This window comes from Atractosteus spatula, chromosome 16 (assembly GCF_055471065.1).
Source record: "Atractosteus spatula isolate fAtrSpa1 chromosome 16, fAtrSpa1.hap1, whole genome shotgun sequence".
NCBI classification, from domain to species: domain Eukaryota; kingdom Metazoa; phylum Chordata; class Actinopteri; order Semionotiformes; family Lepisosteidae; genus Atractosteus; species Atractosteus spatula.
The window spans coordinates 9,316,461-9,334,282 of NC_142721.1; the positions used below are offsets into that span (position 1 = coordinate 9,316,461).

A 17,822-nucleotide genomic window follows, 5' to 3' on the forward strand; every position below is an offset into this window, starting at 1 on the left:
CAATTAATCTGCTTGGTAAGATTCATAAAAGGCTTGCTTGCATTCTTTTTAAAGTTTTCCATGCCAGTGTTTTTCTTTCAACAACAACACTAATAATAATTTTGCATGACTAATAGTTGTCTGCAATAGTCACAGCTGCAGATTGCTGGAATGGAGTTTGGCCTCAGGCCTCAGTCTTTGTGATGTTTCTTCACAAAGTACTGTGATTTCTCTCCACCTTCTAAAAAAATGCAACCCGACTGTGATGAACCGTCAACCCAAACAATGAGAGAGCGGGTGTTTGCTCTTTGCTCTACCCTGTGCTTCCTTCCAAGATAGGTTGCAACATCCTGTGACCCTCACCAGGGTAAGCATATTACTGATAATGGATGGATTACAAATATTTACTGTAAGTTCAAATTTCTGTTTGTCACTGGACATAAATAAAAAAGAAATATTTTCTTTTTCTAGCTTAACCTCATATACTGTATATTTGAAAATGATCTTTCTTACAGCTTCAGTGTTAGGCTACCACTAAACAGTGCTCTCTAATGTTCTCTAATGCTGAATCCTTTTTGGTAAGCTACTGTATCTAAAGAAACATAAAAACAGCAGGCCATTCAAAACATCTAGCTTGGTTTGAAGTTAGCAGCTAATTGAGCCAATGATCTGATCCAGTTGTTTCTTGAAGGAAGACAGGCTATTGGTTTGTTCTAAACTCCCATACCCCTTTCAGTAAATATTATAACTACCTTCTGTTATCAGTTTTAAATGCATTTCCACATACAGTACACTTAACCTGTGTCCTCTGGAATGTCCATCCATGAAGTAATCTACTACATTGAATTTGTCAATGCCTTTGAGGATTTTAAAACTGTCTCAAAGTGTCAAACATTTTCTAAAAAAAAATCAAAGGTTATTCATTTCGCTTATACTAGTTATCAGATCTGACATCACTGCATTAACTTCCTACTTGTAAATGTGAAAAACACACTGGATGAAGCTGCCTGTGCCTACAGACATACTGTACACACTTGACACAAACATATGGAAACCATTATATGACTGTAAATGACAGATGGGTTTTCACCTGCTTTAGTCTGTTATACTTTTTAGTCTGTTCTGGTCTGTTCACACACAGGGAAAAACTGTTAAGCAAAGTTGGATAAACTCATTTGTAGACATACTGTAACAAATACCCTGGAGTCCAGGAGGGAACTTTAATACATTTTGTTAAATTCTCTAGAGCTGAATATTATATTTGAAGTTACCACAGACTAATTGTCTTTTTATATTAGTAACAAGAAAAACACATTAATGGAACTTAATGAGACCAAGAACTGCCTTGCATAAAATTAAAAGAATTAGATGTTGGGTAAACACAATTGGAAGACCAACAAAAAAAAATAAGGGTAAAGAAAGAAGGCAGTAGAACTGGACTGCTGAGTACTCAATAGACAAAATCTCCTACTTCACAGCATGTAATGTGGAGGGGATGACTGTCTAAACCTTTTTCCTATGGAGAACTGTATTTTTTGCTGGCAAGATGTGCAGATGTAAACCATAGCTTTCAGATATCATTTCTGGCACATAATTTGGATACAGAGTTACCAGTCTTAACTGGATATAAGTTAAAAAAAGTCAGTTTAATTTTTTATCTGTGTTAATTATAATACAGTGCAGTATATACACTATATTGTATATACTTTTACTCACAGGAAACCTTAATATCTACACAATGAAACTGAAAAGATAATGGCTGAAATGGGAAACATCCAAAAGTAAAATACAAATGTTTATCTTGACATGACAGTGACAGAACTATTGTACTTATAAAGAAAGGTTTTTGATTCAAAATCAGAAATTAGCACAAAAGTAGTAAATATGGTGTATTAAATTATTATGAATAATTTATGTAACATAATAGGATTTATGTTACTACTTGGATTTGTTTTCTGGAGGACAGGCAGTTTGTCTTTCACACCATAACAATGTTAGGCTTTTCATAATACAACAGGCCCAGAGCTCAACTCTCAGTTTAACATACCTGAACCCCTCTCCCTTCTCTCCCATTTTTTTAAAATGTTGTTCTCCGAGAGGCTTTCATCATTTGTAATTTGTTCAAAATATCTGTTCATTGATGTGCACTAATGAAGCAGATGCGAAAGATCAAACAAATTCAACAAAGAATTCAGTTAAACCCTGTGATTTTTTTATTTAAAAAGATTTTTGTTTATTTATTTTAAAAGAACACAATCACTTTAAGTCACCCTTAAGAATATTTTGTGAGTAACATTTTTTTTCTTCCCCCAGCAACGAGCATAAACTAGTACTGATCTGTAAATTCAGAAGCCTGATACTGGTAGGGTTCCAAGAGTACTCCATTATGATATTAATGATAAAAGTGCTAGATGATGAATCCTTAAGGAGATCCATACTTCAAGAATGCAAACATGGAACTCCAATCTGCATGCATATTTCTCATAACTTAATGCACTTAAATTCATCTGCATTCAGTTTATTTTTATACATCTTACTCTGCTGTACAGTAAATGAGCACCTTTGCTGTATAAATTATAAGTTATATTAATCTCTCTAATTTAGTGTTCCTCAGGCACTGAGTATGTTTGGATTGAAAAACATACACACACCCCTACACACCCACGCATATATTGTACACAGTCTTGCCATGAACAGTCTTATGAGGAAATGACACCAACACAGACAGTTTTTCATAAGATGGATAAAATCTGAATATACTGTATGGTCCATAAGGGAATATATATACTGTACAAATCAAAAGTATTTTTTTCTTTGTTAACTAGCACACATACAGTAATTCATACAGCACCTCCTCCATAGTTAATCCAGGCTTTGAAAAATCCCATATACTAATTTTAATACATTGGCTAAGAACATTTGAGGAAGAGAATATCCCTGTGATTTTATTTTTGCCCTTACATTTCTTCTTTAATGTTTTTTGGCTTGTCAAGTTGATTAAATGTATGTCTGATTTGAACAGTTTCCATTATGAGTGTTTACGTATGTCCTATTTATCCACATTTAACCTTAAAAAACTAGCAGAATTGGCTGCGCACACTCTCACTAATTATGCCTAATCTTTTAGCAAGAGTTTATTGTCGGGTGGCTCTTAACCATAGTAGATTACAGATGTGTGGTAAAGACTGCTTTATGCAAAGGAGTCAAGAATAAGATACCCAGCCAAAGTGTTGAAGGTGATAACTTGACTTTCTTCAAGAAACAACTCAATGAGATCCTCAGATAATTTGCCAGCTCTTAAAATATAGCAATAATGCCTTTCCCATCCATTGGAACAATATGAATATACACCCAAATTCAAGGATGTTTTTTTTCTAACTCCTTTTTGTCTTTACTCTGTTATTTTCCATCTTATTGTAAAACAATTGCATGCTAGTTCTAAGACACACCTGTGCCAGACCACTGGAAGTCCTTTAATAAGAATTTGATTGTATTTCTTTCCAGCTTTTCAGTGTTCACACAGCTAAAGGAAAAGTATAGTGGCTAAGTATGCCTGCTACCCTGTAATTAAACTTCCCATGTTTAGACACTCCTTTTTTTCCACTTTGGAGGCAGAAAATATGTCTCCCACTCTGTCTCTCTCTGCAGTCTGAGTATGCAGTTTACCATTGTAGTAGAACAAAGAAAAATGAAAGCTGAGTTATACATGAAGTAAATTACAGGAAATGATTTCATACTTGCTGCATGAGAACAAGAACTAAACAGCAGAATTATACGTACAGTATGTCATTCTTTTAATACAATAACAGTTTCAGTGTTTTTTTTTCCCACAGTTAACATTATCTCAAACTATTCAAATGTTTGATGGTAATAGAAGTAGTTAAAAAATTTTCAAAAATTTCCCTTAACATTTAAATGAAAAATATAAATTAAAAGTTTAACCTTAGAAAATCACTGTTAATCCAGCAGGTGGGACTGGTTACTGCTAAAAGTCTCACAATGAGTGCAATTGAAAATATTTGTTATCCAAAAGAAATAGAGACAACAGATCAATACATACATAATTTAAAACCAACGACTTACAAATGACTTTATCATTTAGCTGATTTAAATACTGCAGTCTTGCTTTCAAAGACTGAGGGGTCCAGCTGAATAGAAATGCTTTGTAGAACTGCAGAACTGGAGACAGCAAACTTGAGTTCAAACACAGCCAGATGGAGAGAAAGGAAGTTTGTCATTTGTCAGGACTCCCATCACTCATCTTGACAACCACATAATAATGTACATTAATAAAAATTCAAACCCTTTTCAAGCTGAAACCCACAATCTTTCACATATCATGACACCACAGGAAAGGTCTAAAATAACTAAAGGGAGAAAAGTGACAGCAGTATTGAGTGCTTTAATAATGCCAAGATTAAAATGCATTATAGGTCACAACCTCTTTGTGTATCTGAGCATTATATAGACAATGCTCGGTTCACTAACTGTTTTAAATATGTTCAACTTTTAACACGAGATTTTAATATTTTTGCAAAAAATCGTTTAGATATTTAACAACGGTGGAATTTCACATTTCAGGTCTTTGTACTTAATTCCTTATTTTCTGTATCCTGCTACTTGTTTTCTTAAGGTATGAGGCAGTGTAAAACCCTATTAAGTTATCAGAATGTTCAGATTAGCATTTAAGAAGATTGACATGTGTACTCTTTCACTACAAAGTCCTGTTGAATCTGCTCAGACTAGTAATTGTTGTTCAGCCCAGCTCCTGATAGTACAGAAGATGACTGGAGAGTTACCTCCAGTACATTTTTCCACAGCAGACGTTTACTTCTAGAGGGCTCCAGGATTATTGCACATTATAAAAGTGAGAAAACCAATACTGACGGATGGTTTTTCAACCCAATTAAATGCACTCAACATGTTAATCTCATATACATATGTTATTTCTATCTCAACAAATAATAATGCAGATACTGTAGCAACCTCACTACAGTTATTTAAGAGCACCAAAGGAAGCATAAAAGTAAACTGCACATACAGTACTAAGACAATGAAGAGACCTCCTATGTATGACAAAATATGATCAACCCTTTCTTTAAAAAAAATGGGGAATTTGAGAAAAAGTGAGAAAAGAAATTCAAACACTGTCTGCTGAAGCAAATGGACCTGCCACGATGATGCTTGACAATGAATTACATGGCTAGAATTGCAAGGACATCTTCTTGAGAACAGAACTTTACTGCAGGTCTCAAGAGTAAAGAAACCAAAACGTGTACTGTATGTAGTTTAGTAAAATCCTAACCGGACAAACACTTTGAACATCCTGTAATTCTTCTCCTAGGACATATTTGTCTTATTAGTATAACAACATTTTGGGAGATACACATGACTAACAAGCTGCTGTGCTCCAGAACGTTTGTGCACCATATACAGTAATTTATCCTCTGCTAACGTCTGGTAAACCAGCACACTTTTTGAAAGTCACAGAAAGACACACAAAAGCAACCAACGCACATTCTGAAACACACCCACCGACAAATGTTACGCAAAGATACACAAAAGCAACCTGAACACATGCTGAAGCAGACACACACAAATGATATGCAACATCAAAAGCAACTTCCACACATAATGAAGCACACACACACAAGTGATATGCAAAGACATACAGTACAAAAGAAGCATTTTCCCTTTACTCTCTTGCGCACTTTACTCTAGACCACTGTCGTCACTGTCAATTCTGCCTTGCTGAAAAGTTTTATTTCTTGCATTTCTTAAAAGTCACACTAATATCGGCCAGTTTCCAGGAATTGACATCTAGACAATTCCATTTAAAAAAAATGAAATGGTCCAAACTATAATTGCCTACTTCAGAATGACACAGCTACTGCCAGCAGGGGGTGCTGTCCAGAAAACCTGTATCCTTGTCCTTCTCCTTGGAGTGCTTTCAGTAACTGCAGGGGGGCAGTTCGTCATAAATTGGGTGTCTTCCTCATCTATGATCTGCAAAATATAAAGACCCATAGATTTTTTTTTTATAACTTTTACATGGCACATGAATATAAAATGCATTGTTTATGTTCAAACGTCCTGGTGCATTTATTTTTTCTATTTTGTTTAAGCACTGTGGCTGAACTTGAAATACACAAAAATACTGAGGAAAATATAGCGCGTTTCATTTCACAATAATCCACTCTGTTTATGAAAAATATGATTCAATGAACTGAAAGTGAATACATTCGTCTTCTCGAGTGTTTATTGTTTTACATTTACACCAAAAATCTATATGTACTATAGGGTATATTTATGCATGTGTTCCTCGGTTTAACAATTGTAATAATTCATGGATATTAAGGAAGCAAATTGACAAGTTTCTATCTATACCATAAACCTTCTGCAATCATTACCACCTTTGACATGGGCCAACAGTTTACTGTGATAGAATCAATACCATGTTTTACAGCCATACACTGGAAGATATATTTAAATTAAAACTTTATTAGAGCTGTGAATCTCGCACATTAGTGCAGAGCAGAGAAAGCCAATAGCAATTTATCAGCAAGACCTGTATTACACCAAATCACTTTTTGATGCTCAAGATTTTTGTATCAGGTTTTACAAAGTGGAAGACTACAAACGGTACAAATGGGAATTAAAAAAACGAGGAAGCAATAAAAGAAAACAATAATGTTCATCCTATTTTTGATATGTCTTGTGAGCTTATTATCTTCCAATGACACAACAATAGGTTACAACTACAGTAATTGTCTGAGGAAGGAAATAGACCTCTGAGGAAAACACTGGGAAAGAAAATGCAATGAAACCAGATTTCATTTTCCTTGTGCTCGGTTTTCAAAATATTGTTCAAAGACTTTTAAAGTTCCTGTTACATCATTTGTTTTTTCTTATTTTTGGAAGAGAAAGGTTTATTTCACATGACACAATCAGTAATTCGAATTTTCCTTTTTTAGTACAGAGCCAAAGATTATTCACAAAGATTGTGTCTCGCAGCCAATTAAAACCAGTTCTGTATTTAAACGCAATACGTTCGCTATTGCAAATGTTAAAACATTCCACCTGTATGTTTTTTTAACATTATTTTTGTTATGTTAAAGGACACAGATTGGTTGTTGTTGGGATTTTTTTTGTTTTTTTTTCCAATTAAATAATCACAGTTTCCTGCTGTAATTGACATAGGGCCTTACCAAGAGAAAGCTTTTAGACTGAAGAAGGAAGAACAAATGATGAGACAGCCCACTAATTGTTTGGGTTCCTTTTATTTTTTGTGGATTTCAGAATTCAGAAGAGCATTAATGCAATGTAAATTCTATAAAGTTGTTAAATGTTGCTTTTTGATTGGCAAGCTGAATACAGTATGCCAGTACAGTCAATAATTTATCTGATCCAGAAAAATAAGTCATTACAATTTGTCATTTCTTAAGCAAATGAATACATCTAGCACAGAAATTCTCATAACAAATATTGCAAAGTAGATATCCAGTAAATGCTGATATCAAAGAAAATACTGTAAATTTAAATGAATTGCCTAGATTCTGTAGTTCTGGGAATAAAATAATTTAGCCCCTTTTATTGTATATTTACTGTTAATTTAAATTAAACGACACAGATGTGACCCGGTTCTGCACTAGAGTGCTGTTTCCCAAAACACAAATAAACTTTAGCTTAAAATGAGGAGATTTTTAAAAATATCTTGGCCTCTTTCTCTATTCTAAATGCTCAAGGGATCATAGTAAAATACAGCTGTGATGAACACCAGTAATTCTTCCCCAGTAATCTCTGGCATTATCGAGCAAATGCCAGCTGCATCTACTCAACATTAAGATTCTGTTTTAAAAATCTTCAAGACTGTAAAAACAAAAATGTAAATCTGCACATTACATGCATAAATGTTCTTTCTTCTGATTATTGCAAAAGAAAAAAAATCTCAATTAAGATCAGGATTCTTACAGGGCTTTTAACTATTCCCTTTATGTTAAATAAATTGCATTTCTTTTAACATTCATATTCACTGTCTATTCAATGACTGCAGTATTCTGCTATTTTCCCATTCATACAATTTATCAAACATAGTTATTTCCTGAATCTCTTTTAATATCTGATCTGTGAGTTCTGTCATAACAATATGTAATATTCATTAAAAAAGTTCAACTAAATTATAAACTATATGGTGTGTAAATAGATAGCATTTATCCAAATACACATTGCAATGAGTGAAGTGATACTACTGTACATTCGCAATGCAAAAGTGCTAACATTTAAATTAATTTAAGTATGCTAATGTTCTACACTGAATGTGGATCCAAGAATTCTGTCTTGTTGTCATTAAACATATTCCAGTTGTGGTTCCCCAGTGGCACAGTCAGTGAAGATGTGCATTTGGAAAGCAGGATGGGTTTTCTGTTCCACATGCTGCATGTTTGAAGCTGCGATGTGCCATTAGCCATCTGTGGATGGGATGTTTTTGGTAGCAGTACACAGTGCCGCCAGGACTGGGTGAGGCTGTGAGCTAGCCAGAGTATGTCTGGTTTGTCAGAATAGAATGGCAGCCATTCATGTGGTTTTCCAAGCACCTGCAAGTGTGAAGCATTATGGGTGAGAGCACCATCTATCCTCTAGCCAATGTCTCAGCTCAGCCAATGGTGCTTCAACGCTCCTTGTGGGCACATGGCTGCTGTCTTCATCTTTGCAGGTACAAAGGTTGTAACAGTGAGCCAAGTTAAAAAAAGAATTGACAAATACCAAGAAAAAAGGAGCAGTTAAAAACAAAAAAACTATTGCCAAGTCTGTTTTTTATTTATTTTTTTAAAGATTTTCAGTTGAGACCAGGACCTCAGGACATCATGACGTACAGTATGAAAGGTTACAAATGAGAGGAGGGCACTCCTCTTCAATTACTGAGCATAAGGTAGGGCTACATTTATTCTTTTTCAAAACAGCGTTGCAAAACTACTATCATATCAGCACTGAACGGCAGCCAAAACCAACAGAGAAAGGACAATAAATTTGGAGCATTTTTTCTTCCTTCTGGCATGCAAACATGACTAAAAAACATCACAAACAGCTCACAAGGAGCCCAAGTGGAGCAAGAAAAAACAGGAGGTCTCGATCAAGCGAGTGTTTATGTTCTAATAGCAGTTCTCTCCCAGGTGACACAGAAACACAGATGCTACAGCTCAGCTGCAAAAGGTTGTGGTGCTTTTTTTAAAACACTAAATTATTCAGTCGTAACTGAGAGGGATTTCTAATCCCTGGCAGCTGAAGGAATTTTGTTTCTCTTCAGTGATACCATCTGAATGCATGCTATCTGGATGCACAATAATCAGCACTGGATAGCATGATTAGAGAGGGAAATCACACCATTAGGGTGCTTAGAATGTGTTGAGGTCTACTGCACTTTCAGCAAGATGTCTCCTACACAAAACTGCTTAGGCGCTAACAGCTTAAAATATTCAAGCCCACAGATAACATGTAAGAGTTTTAAACACAAACGTTAGAATTGAAAGTACAGTACACGTCATTCTAAAATATTGTATTAAACACGGTCACCTTAGCCTGGTAAAAAGTATTACATTAACCAATAAGACAATTAATGAGGTACCTGTAGTTGATGGCAAAGTCATTACATATGCATTTTTATATGTTCCATAAGACAGAAATTAAGTTATTTTTGGATGTATTGACCTCTTAGGGCTAGCAGTCAATTCCTGTGGTTATTTATTTTTCCTTTTTTTCACCACTGACATTTAATTTAGACACAGACATGCCAGAATGAAATTATTTTTTCAAAGAACACTCCAGAATTGTACTAAATATCAACAATGCAAAATTACAAAAAAGGACTGATGTGCACTTTAAACAGCATGATGAGACTATAGAGAAAATGAAAATACATGGTTTTTCATGCTGGGTTTCTGTTTCAATGAGAAAGCCAAGGAAAGTTCTGCAAAAAGCAGTTCAACCTAGATGAAGGTCATACTTTAACCCTTAGGGCTCAAGCCCAAACTAGTAGAAATGGAATGAAAACTGCAATGTCTAGTAGAAAAAGAAAAAAGTTAAAGAAATCCCTTGTTCTGAAAGATATAGCTCAGAATGAACAAAGCAACACACTGGTCTTGGCAGTCTATCGTGACATTAAAAGGAAATGACATTATTTCACAATACAGTACATGGAGCTGGTAGCATCATCCTGGCAATTTTCTCACAAGGTTTCTGTTGCCTTAATCTTTTAGTGAAAAAATATGTCAATTGAGGACAAATTTTAATTAACAACGATAATCTGAAGAGTACCCACTTATACAGCAGGGAATATAGTGTACTGGAGCCTTATGCTCCAACTTAGCGATATTTTATCACAGAGCTCAACCTGTGCTCTGGGCAAGCTGCTCTGATGGTGTAGCTACTCAGACTCAGTTACTCGTAATCAACTTTGCCCACTGCTACAACTTACTGTATGTATCAGCATGGCAGAGAAAAAGAAAATACATTCAAGATCCAAACTCTGCGCTGATGACACACCAGCCTGAAAGCACCAAGGCAGGACATCAGATGGAGGACGGATGCATTTAAGAGCTCCCAGGCAAGCCACTAGGAATCACTCTTGTGTGTCAAGCTGGGGATGTTTTGGCACGTTCAAATCCACTCACCCCTGGTGTTCCCTGGCTATTAGTGCTATTTCTTGAGAAACTGAGGCCAGAGACAATTGACAGCTCCTTTCAAACTAACTCTTATAGATTACAGGACTTTAGCTGCCCTCCATACTACTGTCTTTCAACCACTTGAAAGTCGTATGGTAAGTGTTTAACTGTGAAGTTCTGAGTACTGCTCCCAAATATATTAAATAATTGAAGGCAAACCACAAAAAATCTGCCAAACTATTTCACAAATGGTGCTTTTTACGTAACCTTTTTGGAGCAATACAAACTATTTCAATGTCAAAACATTTTGCCATCACTTTTTGCTGTGAAGCAAAAATAAAGCTTTACAGGTGATAGCTGAAGTCTTAACAAATCACTTACCATTAGTACTGAAGATGGCTTAAGGAGCTACACACAGGTTAATAGTTGAAGAGCACGCTTGACAGAATTGCTGACAGTTTTTTTGCTAAAGTGACATCAAGCACACATTACTATGCTCTGGGAACTTGACCTTTATACTGTGTTACCTTGTCAGATTTCAAGTCATGTCTACCACAGAATGAAAATCATTACTCAAAGTAATTGCAGAAAATGGCAATCCAGAAAGGTATAGTCATGAATTGTGTAATTGTAATGTGTCATAATGACTCTTTAAGTACTATAGCCTCCCAATAAATTCTAATACGGATCCTGCTTTGCCATATATTATGCTAACACAACCTGTGACCCTGAAGGAATCAACTGCATGTTTACCCACAACTCCACTTGAACTAGTATTGCAAAAGCACTTTGAATGCAAGAAGTTGATTGCTTTCCTTGGTTGATAGTAAAGGTTGTATTCTCCTAAGTGGTGCATAGATTAAGACAAAGAAAGACAAGAGGGTAGTGGGTAAAATAAAACATGCTGATCGTAAGATAGGAAGCATTTTTGCCCAACTAAACATCAGCAGAGTATTTTAGTGGTATGATGCAATCAAAAACAATTACATACAGTATATTGTATCATCTTTTGTGCAGGCAGCTTGCAAATGGTACATTTCAAGGGACTAAACACCCTCTCTTGACTACCAAACATTGTTTTGACAGAGGTAGATTTTTGTCTAAATCCAATCAAAACAATTGTGTGGTGACCATGATGTTTGCTTATTTATTCTTAATTTAATCTTCCAAAAGTTTTGATTCACAACAAAAGTGCCAGACAGAATTCATAAGAGATACTACAGGATGTGGAGGTATTTTCCCACTGCAGCTAGAACATATCTTCAGAGGTACTGTAAGGGTCGTTCAGCTAGGACTGAGCTCAGCCAAGCTTGTATTTTGAAATGCAAGATTTAGAGAAAAAAATGGGCAAATTCACTCTTGTGCTACTTGATGTCTGTCACTGTGTTCAGAAGAGTTTGAAATGTAACAAGTAAGAACATATTGGTAGATAATAGATATGAGAATTAAGGGAACGGTACTGAAAGAAATCATACTCCCTTAAATCCCACATGAAAGAACAGAAAATATAGTTTGACAAAAGAGAAGCAGAGAAGCATTACTATTGAAACCTAAACACAGTTTATGGAAATCCTTTTTTATGTTCTTTCTTCTAAACTGAACAAATTCAATGCTGAAGCCTTCTCCTGCACAGCAGCAGATGGTGCAGACGCCCGCACAGCCAGGTGTGGCTGACGGCTTGCAGGCTGCTTTGGATATTAACAGTATGCACCTGGACGCAATGAAGTCAGCATTAACTGCAGCAAGATTTTTCTTGAAACCACATTGCACCCAGGTCTGTATAAAAATGTTAATTCCCAGCATGGACAAATAAGAAACACTGGAAAAAGCACCAAAGAATTTGGCAGTTTTATCAAATGAAAGTTTAGGGTTTTCATTTAAATATAATAATGAAGATCCTCTTATAGCTTAACTTTACTGTAGTTTCCTTTCACACAATGCACTACCAGGCCCACTGCAGGAGTGCTATAGGAAATAGGAAAAATAGGGCATTTTTTTATGCCAGCCATTGCCTTATAAAATACAGAAACACACATATCGTGTGGACAAGGTCAACATCCCTGTCTGCCAGATTGCAGCTGAGAATCTTTATGAAGGAGAACTAGATTTTTTACTAGGTAACGGAGACGTTTTCTACTAATTTCACAGAGATGGATTGAGAATAGCACACACGTGTTCAATGATGTTCATACCTAATGATAAGGCTGTGCCAAGGCTGTGATACCCCAACTCTATTTCTGTCTTTTCATTGCATTGGCGAAATGAACTGGAGTTCCCCTCTCCACAATTTTAATAAGAAAGGCTCACTAATAAGGACACTCACACTGAGAGGCAAAAGTTCCATTTGGAAAGTCTAGTATTATGAAGTGGAAATTACAGTTATCGGGCAGAGCAACAGTTGTGACTGTCAAATCACACCCCTGATTCCAAGAAGTCATGGGATCACAACCTCACGGCTTGACCAGTCAGTAGATATAAACCTATTAAGCTTCAACAGGCTTTCCTAGGATGAACAGTGAAAATACTGGAATCCTCAACACAAAGTACAGTATTACTACCGAACACTCATATTTTTCTATTGCTACAGATATTCTCAGAATAAATGCATGTGTTACCAGACATGGATATAAACAAAAAATATTTTCAACCTATATTTACATATATATAAATATTTATGTATTTTATCAAAGAAGCAATATTACGCTGTTATTTTACATTAATCCAGTTTCTTTTACAGCCAATTTTAGTAAATATTGAACAAGCCAACCCATCTTACCTGAAAATTTCCAGCATAATCCTCGTCTTTGTCACCATCTTTTCCCTCTTTCAAAGCAATGAGAGTAAAGCCTCTGAAGTAAGAGGGGCTGGATGCGTACAAAGTCACTAGAAATAGCAATTGAAGAAAGTCAGTGGAATATGGGTCATAGAGGGGAGCTCAACAAGCAAAAAAACTGCAAGCAAAGCAAGTGAACTTGTTAGGTGCATTTCAAGAAAATAAAGGGGTGCTAAATATAGACAGCAGCACGGCTCCTTTAAAAGCTAATCTGTTAGAGGTTACTCATACAGTACTTCTCAATATTAAAAATGACATTTTACAATACTGACACAATGTAATTTGGTCATCAGTGTGGTGCTACAAAGTGTGTTCTAATATCCAAGTACAGTACTATGAATGACCTCTATGTGAAATACCATAATTAGAAATAGGATACTAAAACATAAATAGAATCTCTTTTAGTCCATTTTACACCATCATTCTTTTATTTATTTAGAAATAACACTGGGCATGATTATATTTGGTAAAATAGTTTTTTTTATTTATTTATTAGTTCTGCAATAAATATGCTCAACTCTACTGTACTTTGAATAAGTTCATACACTTTGGTGCCCAGTTAGACATAACAGTTTGAGACATGTTTCTGAACATTAACAGACATGTACTGTATGTGCATTGAAAATTAAACAATTCATTAGTTCATTGATCAAAATCATTGAAATAATAAAATAAATGGACGTTTGTGTGTTTAAAAAGTTAAGAAATAAGACATTTTCTGTGGAAATATTCATATGCACATTCTTCTTTCTCTACTAAATCTACAGAAGATTAAGCAAAGTTTTTTTCAGAATTCATCTGTCAAACAATGTAGCCGTTTTCCCACATGATCTGTCCATTCAGTGCTGTTACAAACCAGGCAAATCACTTTACCTAGCAATGCAGTATTGCAATACTCTATTTCTTCTTCATTTGACTATGAAAAATAATTTAATGACAAGTACTAGGAACAGCAGTAGGAGCACATTCTAAAGTAAAACAGAACATATTCCAATATCCACCTTGTTGTCACTCCAATAAAATGATCAATTTTAAGATATGGCTGAAACCTGTACGACCTTTTTCGCAAAATTTAACATTTTCACAATGGAAAGCCGCATCTGACAGGAGAAAACATTTAAGAAACATGAAAACATGCTCATTCTCCATGTCCGTAAAACATTTTCGAGGAGCATGAAAGGCTTCTCTAATACTTTAGAGACAGTTTGGTCATCAGTTCTTGCGGGAAATACATAAAAGAATCCTTACAAGTTTTACAGTACCTTTTTTAAACCACATTTTTAAATTAAACTGTGTCAGGTTCCTACTTTTAGGATTGATGTGTATCAATGATGACTCAACAGTCTTGTGATTTGTACTCTGAACTTAATTCAGGTAATTAATTGTGTGTAGAACTTTAAATACATTTGTACAATATATTCTTTTTTATCAGCTTTACTGTAGATAAGATAATCGGCACAATAAAATGATTGTTTCATCACATTTCAGGATTAAACTTTTATACGCGAACACTTTTTAAGCAAGGTCAGGTCGTCTGAGTTCGCGTATACTGTGTAAACGATACTCTGGAAATGAGTATTTTGCAATTTGATACGTTTTGGAGGGGTTTGTCTTGTGGTTAAACATGTTTTAAAATGAAATAATGCACAGTTTTAATATAATACCGTATCTTTCACAGAGACACTTTGTTACCATAAAGTAAAGGTTGAAAATTGCAATTTCCGAAACTGTCCTCCACTGCTCTGAATGTAAGATCTATACTTATGATATCGATGCATCAACACAGTTTAACTTTTAGATCTAGATTACGCAATTAGGGAAAGACGCGCTTACAGTATTCTTCGCTTACATTATTTCGGACGGACGGACTTCATAGCCCACTAACAAAGTTTCTCTGGTTGATCAAAATTGCGTTTGCTTATACAAGAGAGGTTAAATGTCCTGCTGCAACAGATTTTTAAAACTGTAATAGCCCGTTACCCAGGTCTGAGATGTCGCCGAATTTAGTGGAAAGGGAAACTTGCAAAAACTTGGCAAACTTCAAATTATATACACCTAATAACAAGTAGCTATTTGTCAAATCACCATGGAACGACATACTGTACTTAACGTTGTGCTCCAGACCTCTTTTCTTTTGTATGTCTTTTGTAACACCAGGAATCTCAGTAAAGACAGTAAATGGCTAAGCATCCGAGTAACGGATTCAGAATAACACTTAGAAATGATTACATACCTCTATAGGTGCTTCCAGGTTGGTAAAATTCAGGGTCTCCTTCTACTCTCAGGCGAAATTCGTTATAGCCTTCTCTTCTTGTACCCTGAGCCCTTAAAATCCTACTGCAATATCCGTCCGATTTCACTGTTTTATCTGCGGTTTCCTCGGAAAAAGCAAAAGCATGTATCACAAAAGTCGAGATAAGACACTGCAAAAGCAGTATGTGCCGATGTATTCCCATCCTTGGTATTTTGTAGCAGCAATCTTTTCATGCAGTCAAGGGGAAAAAAGCTTTAAAAAGACCTCCTCCCAACTCCCGAAATTGACAAAACTTGTCAATTTCACAGACCAGATTCACTTTGCATAAGAAAAGGCTGTATTCGCTGCTGATGGTAAACCCATCCTGGAATGAACGGACACAAAATCCGATCCCCCCCACCCGGCCCCCCCATTCCAGGAGAATTGAACTGATATGTTGGTGGAGAGCGTGTGATGATCAGCGACTCAGCAGTGTTTACTTAACAGAGTGCAATTCACAGGGTTCGGGGAAATAGCAAAGCGCAGGGTAACGCCGCTGTCTCCAAGACATCGAGTGAAGAACTGGACTGTACGTACTGAGCCAACAGACTTTAAACAAAACCCAGACATTCCTACCATTGGCTGCTGTGATTGAGAAGAACGTTTGACATTCTTGATTTTTGGCTCTCAGCAAAAACCTGCTCGCTAATGTTTGCACAGCCGTGAATCACTACATCACCAGAGAAACAGATGTTTATCCTGTTTAATAATGCATATACTGTAGTCTTCTTTTACATTTACATAAAGGTGCAATTCACGTTTGAAGTCGCCTAATGATTCTGAAGCGCTCTACAATACAGAGGCTTGAAATAATTACAAATGTAACATAAGTGAATAAGGAAAATTCTGCTAGATGTCTTCCCTTCTATTATTTTCTATGTGGAAGGTGGACAGAGTGATTTATGTTCCCACGCTTAAACATTTTCTGACTGTCCAAGTTTGCCTCTTTGTTTACCATTTTTAATTATTTAGTTGACATAATGGGTGGTTTGAAACGTTTTTTTTAGTATACTGCACTGTATGTAAAAATCTAGAAATTTCTGTAAGACGAGGTAGCTTATTTATAAATCCAACAGAAATAAAGAGTCTAAAAGTAGACGCCGACAAATACAATTGAAAACGCAAAATGAATTCTAGTCTTGTGTTTGGAGGTGTTTTTCTTGGTGAGTTGAAAAAAGACTTATTTGTGCTTCTTCTACTTACATCTACTAATACATCTGAGTTCGAAATAATTTTAGCAAACATTACTACTGTATGTACAATACGTTGTAGTGCGTGTACTGCTACGTGGCAGTCTTTACATTATAAGAAAGAGAAAACCTTTAAGTTACTTATTGAATTGTTTTATTGTAACTACCAGAGAACTTAGTGTTGCTTTAAAGGAAACTAGAAGTAATTTACTTCAATCATGCATCATTTTCTCGGTTCTTATATTTGGTCCCTAGCTTCGGTAGAGGTTAATAACCATGGTGGTGGCATGAGGTGTAATCTCAGAAGAGGTTTATGAGTTACAGATACAAAATTAGGTTTCAGGAGGTCACTGCAGGGGCTCTCTGTAAATTATAATACAAGCCTCTAAGAATTTTGAACAACTCAGAAGTGTTTCTTGCATTGAAGTTCTGGGAATGGAACAGAAAAGAAACACTTTCTTGAAAACTTTGAAGATCAAAATCGTGAGGAGCAAAGTAAAAGATAAAACTGAAGCTACTGTACAGTATGTAATTGTATCCTTGTGACTGGCATTTTCTTATTTTCCAATTAAGCTGTTTCTTTCTGTTTATCCCTCTGTTTATAAAAAGGAATATCCTCTATGCCTAGTCTACAATTAGTTAATTCATCATGCTTTTATCCACAGCTAGCAATATTTAAGCATGCAGTCTTTCTAATTTGCCTTACTACTGCAAATGTTTATGTAGACTAGACAGTACAGAGGCTGCACAAGTTGTAGATCAGCCCTGAAAGTGTTATTTTGTTATCATTTCCCCTCCATTTACTGTATTTCTGTTAATGGATAGTGCAAATAGTACTTTCCAAACCTGAAGGAGGCTCCACGGCCGAA

General features: G+C 35.6%; 1 protein-coding gene across 1 annotated transcript in view; it reads right to left on the bottom strand.

The window, feature by feature from the left end:
• The window catches only part of spon1b (spondin 1b), a 105,086-nt gene extending 88,799 nt beyond the window's left edge, over positions 1-16,287 (bottom strand). The window contains exons 1-3 of the mRNA XM_088934825.1: positions 15,704-16,287; positions 13,414-13,520; positions 5,852-5,985 (exon numbers count right to left, since the gene is read on the bottom strand). Coding sequence (XP_088790951.1) covers positions 5,852-5,985; positions 13,414-13,520; positions 15,704-15,926 — 464 coding nt within the window. The 5' untranslated portion in view covers positions 15,927-16,287. The remainder of the gene's footprint in view (positions 1-5,851; positions 5,986-13,413; positions 13,521-15,703) is intronic.
• Positions 16,288-17,822: the final 1,535 nt, after the last annotated feature.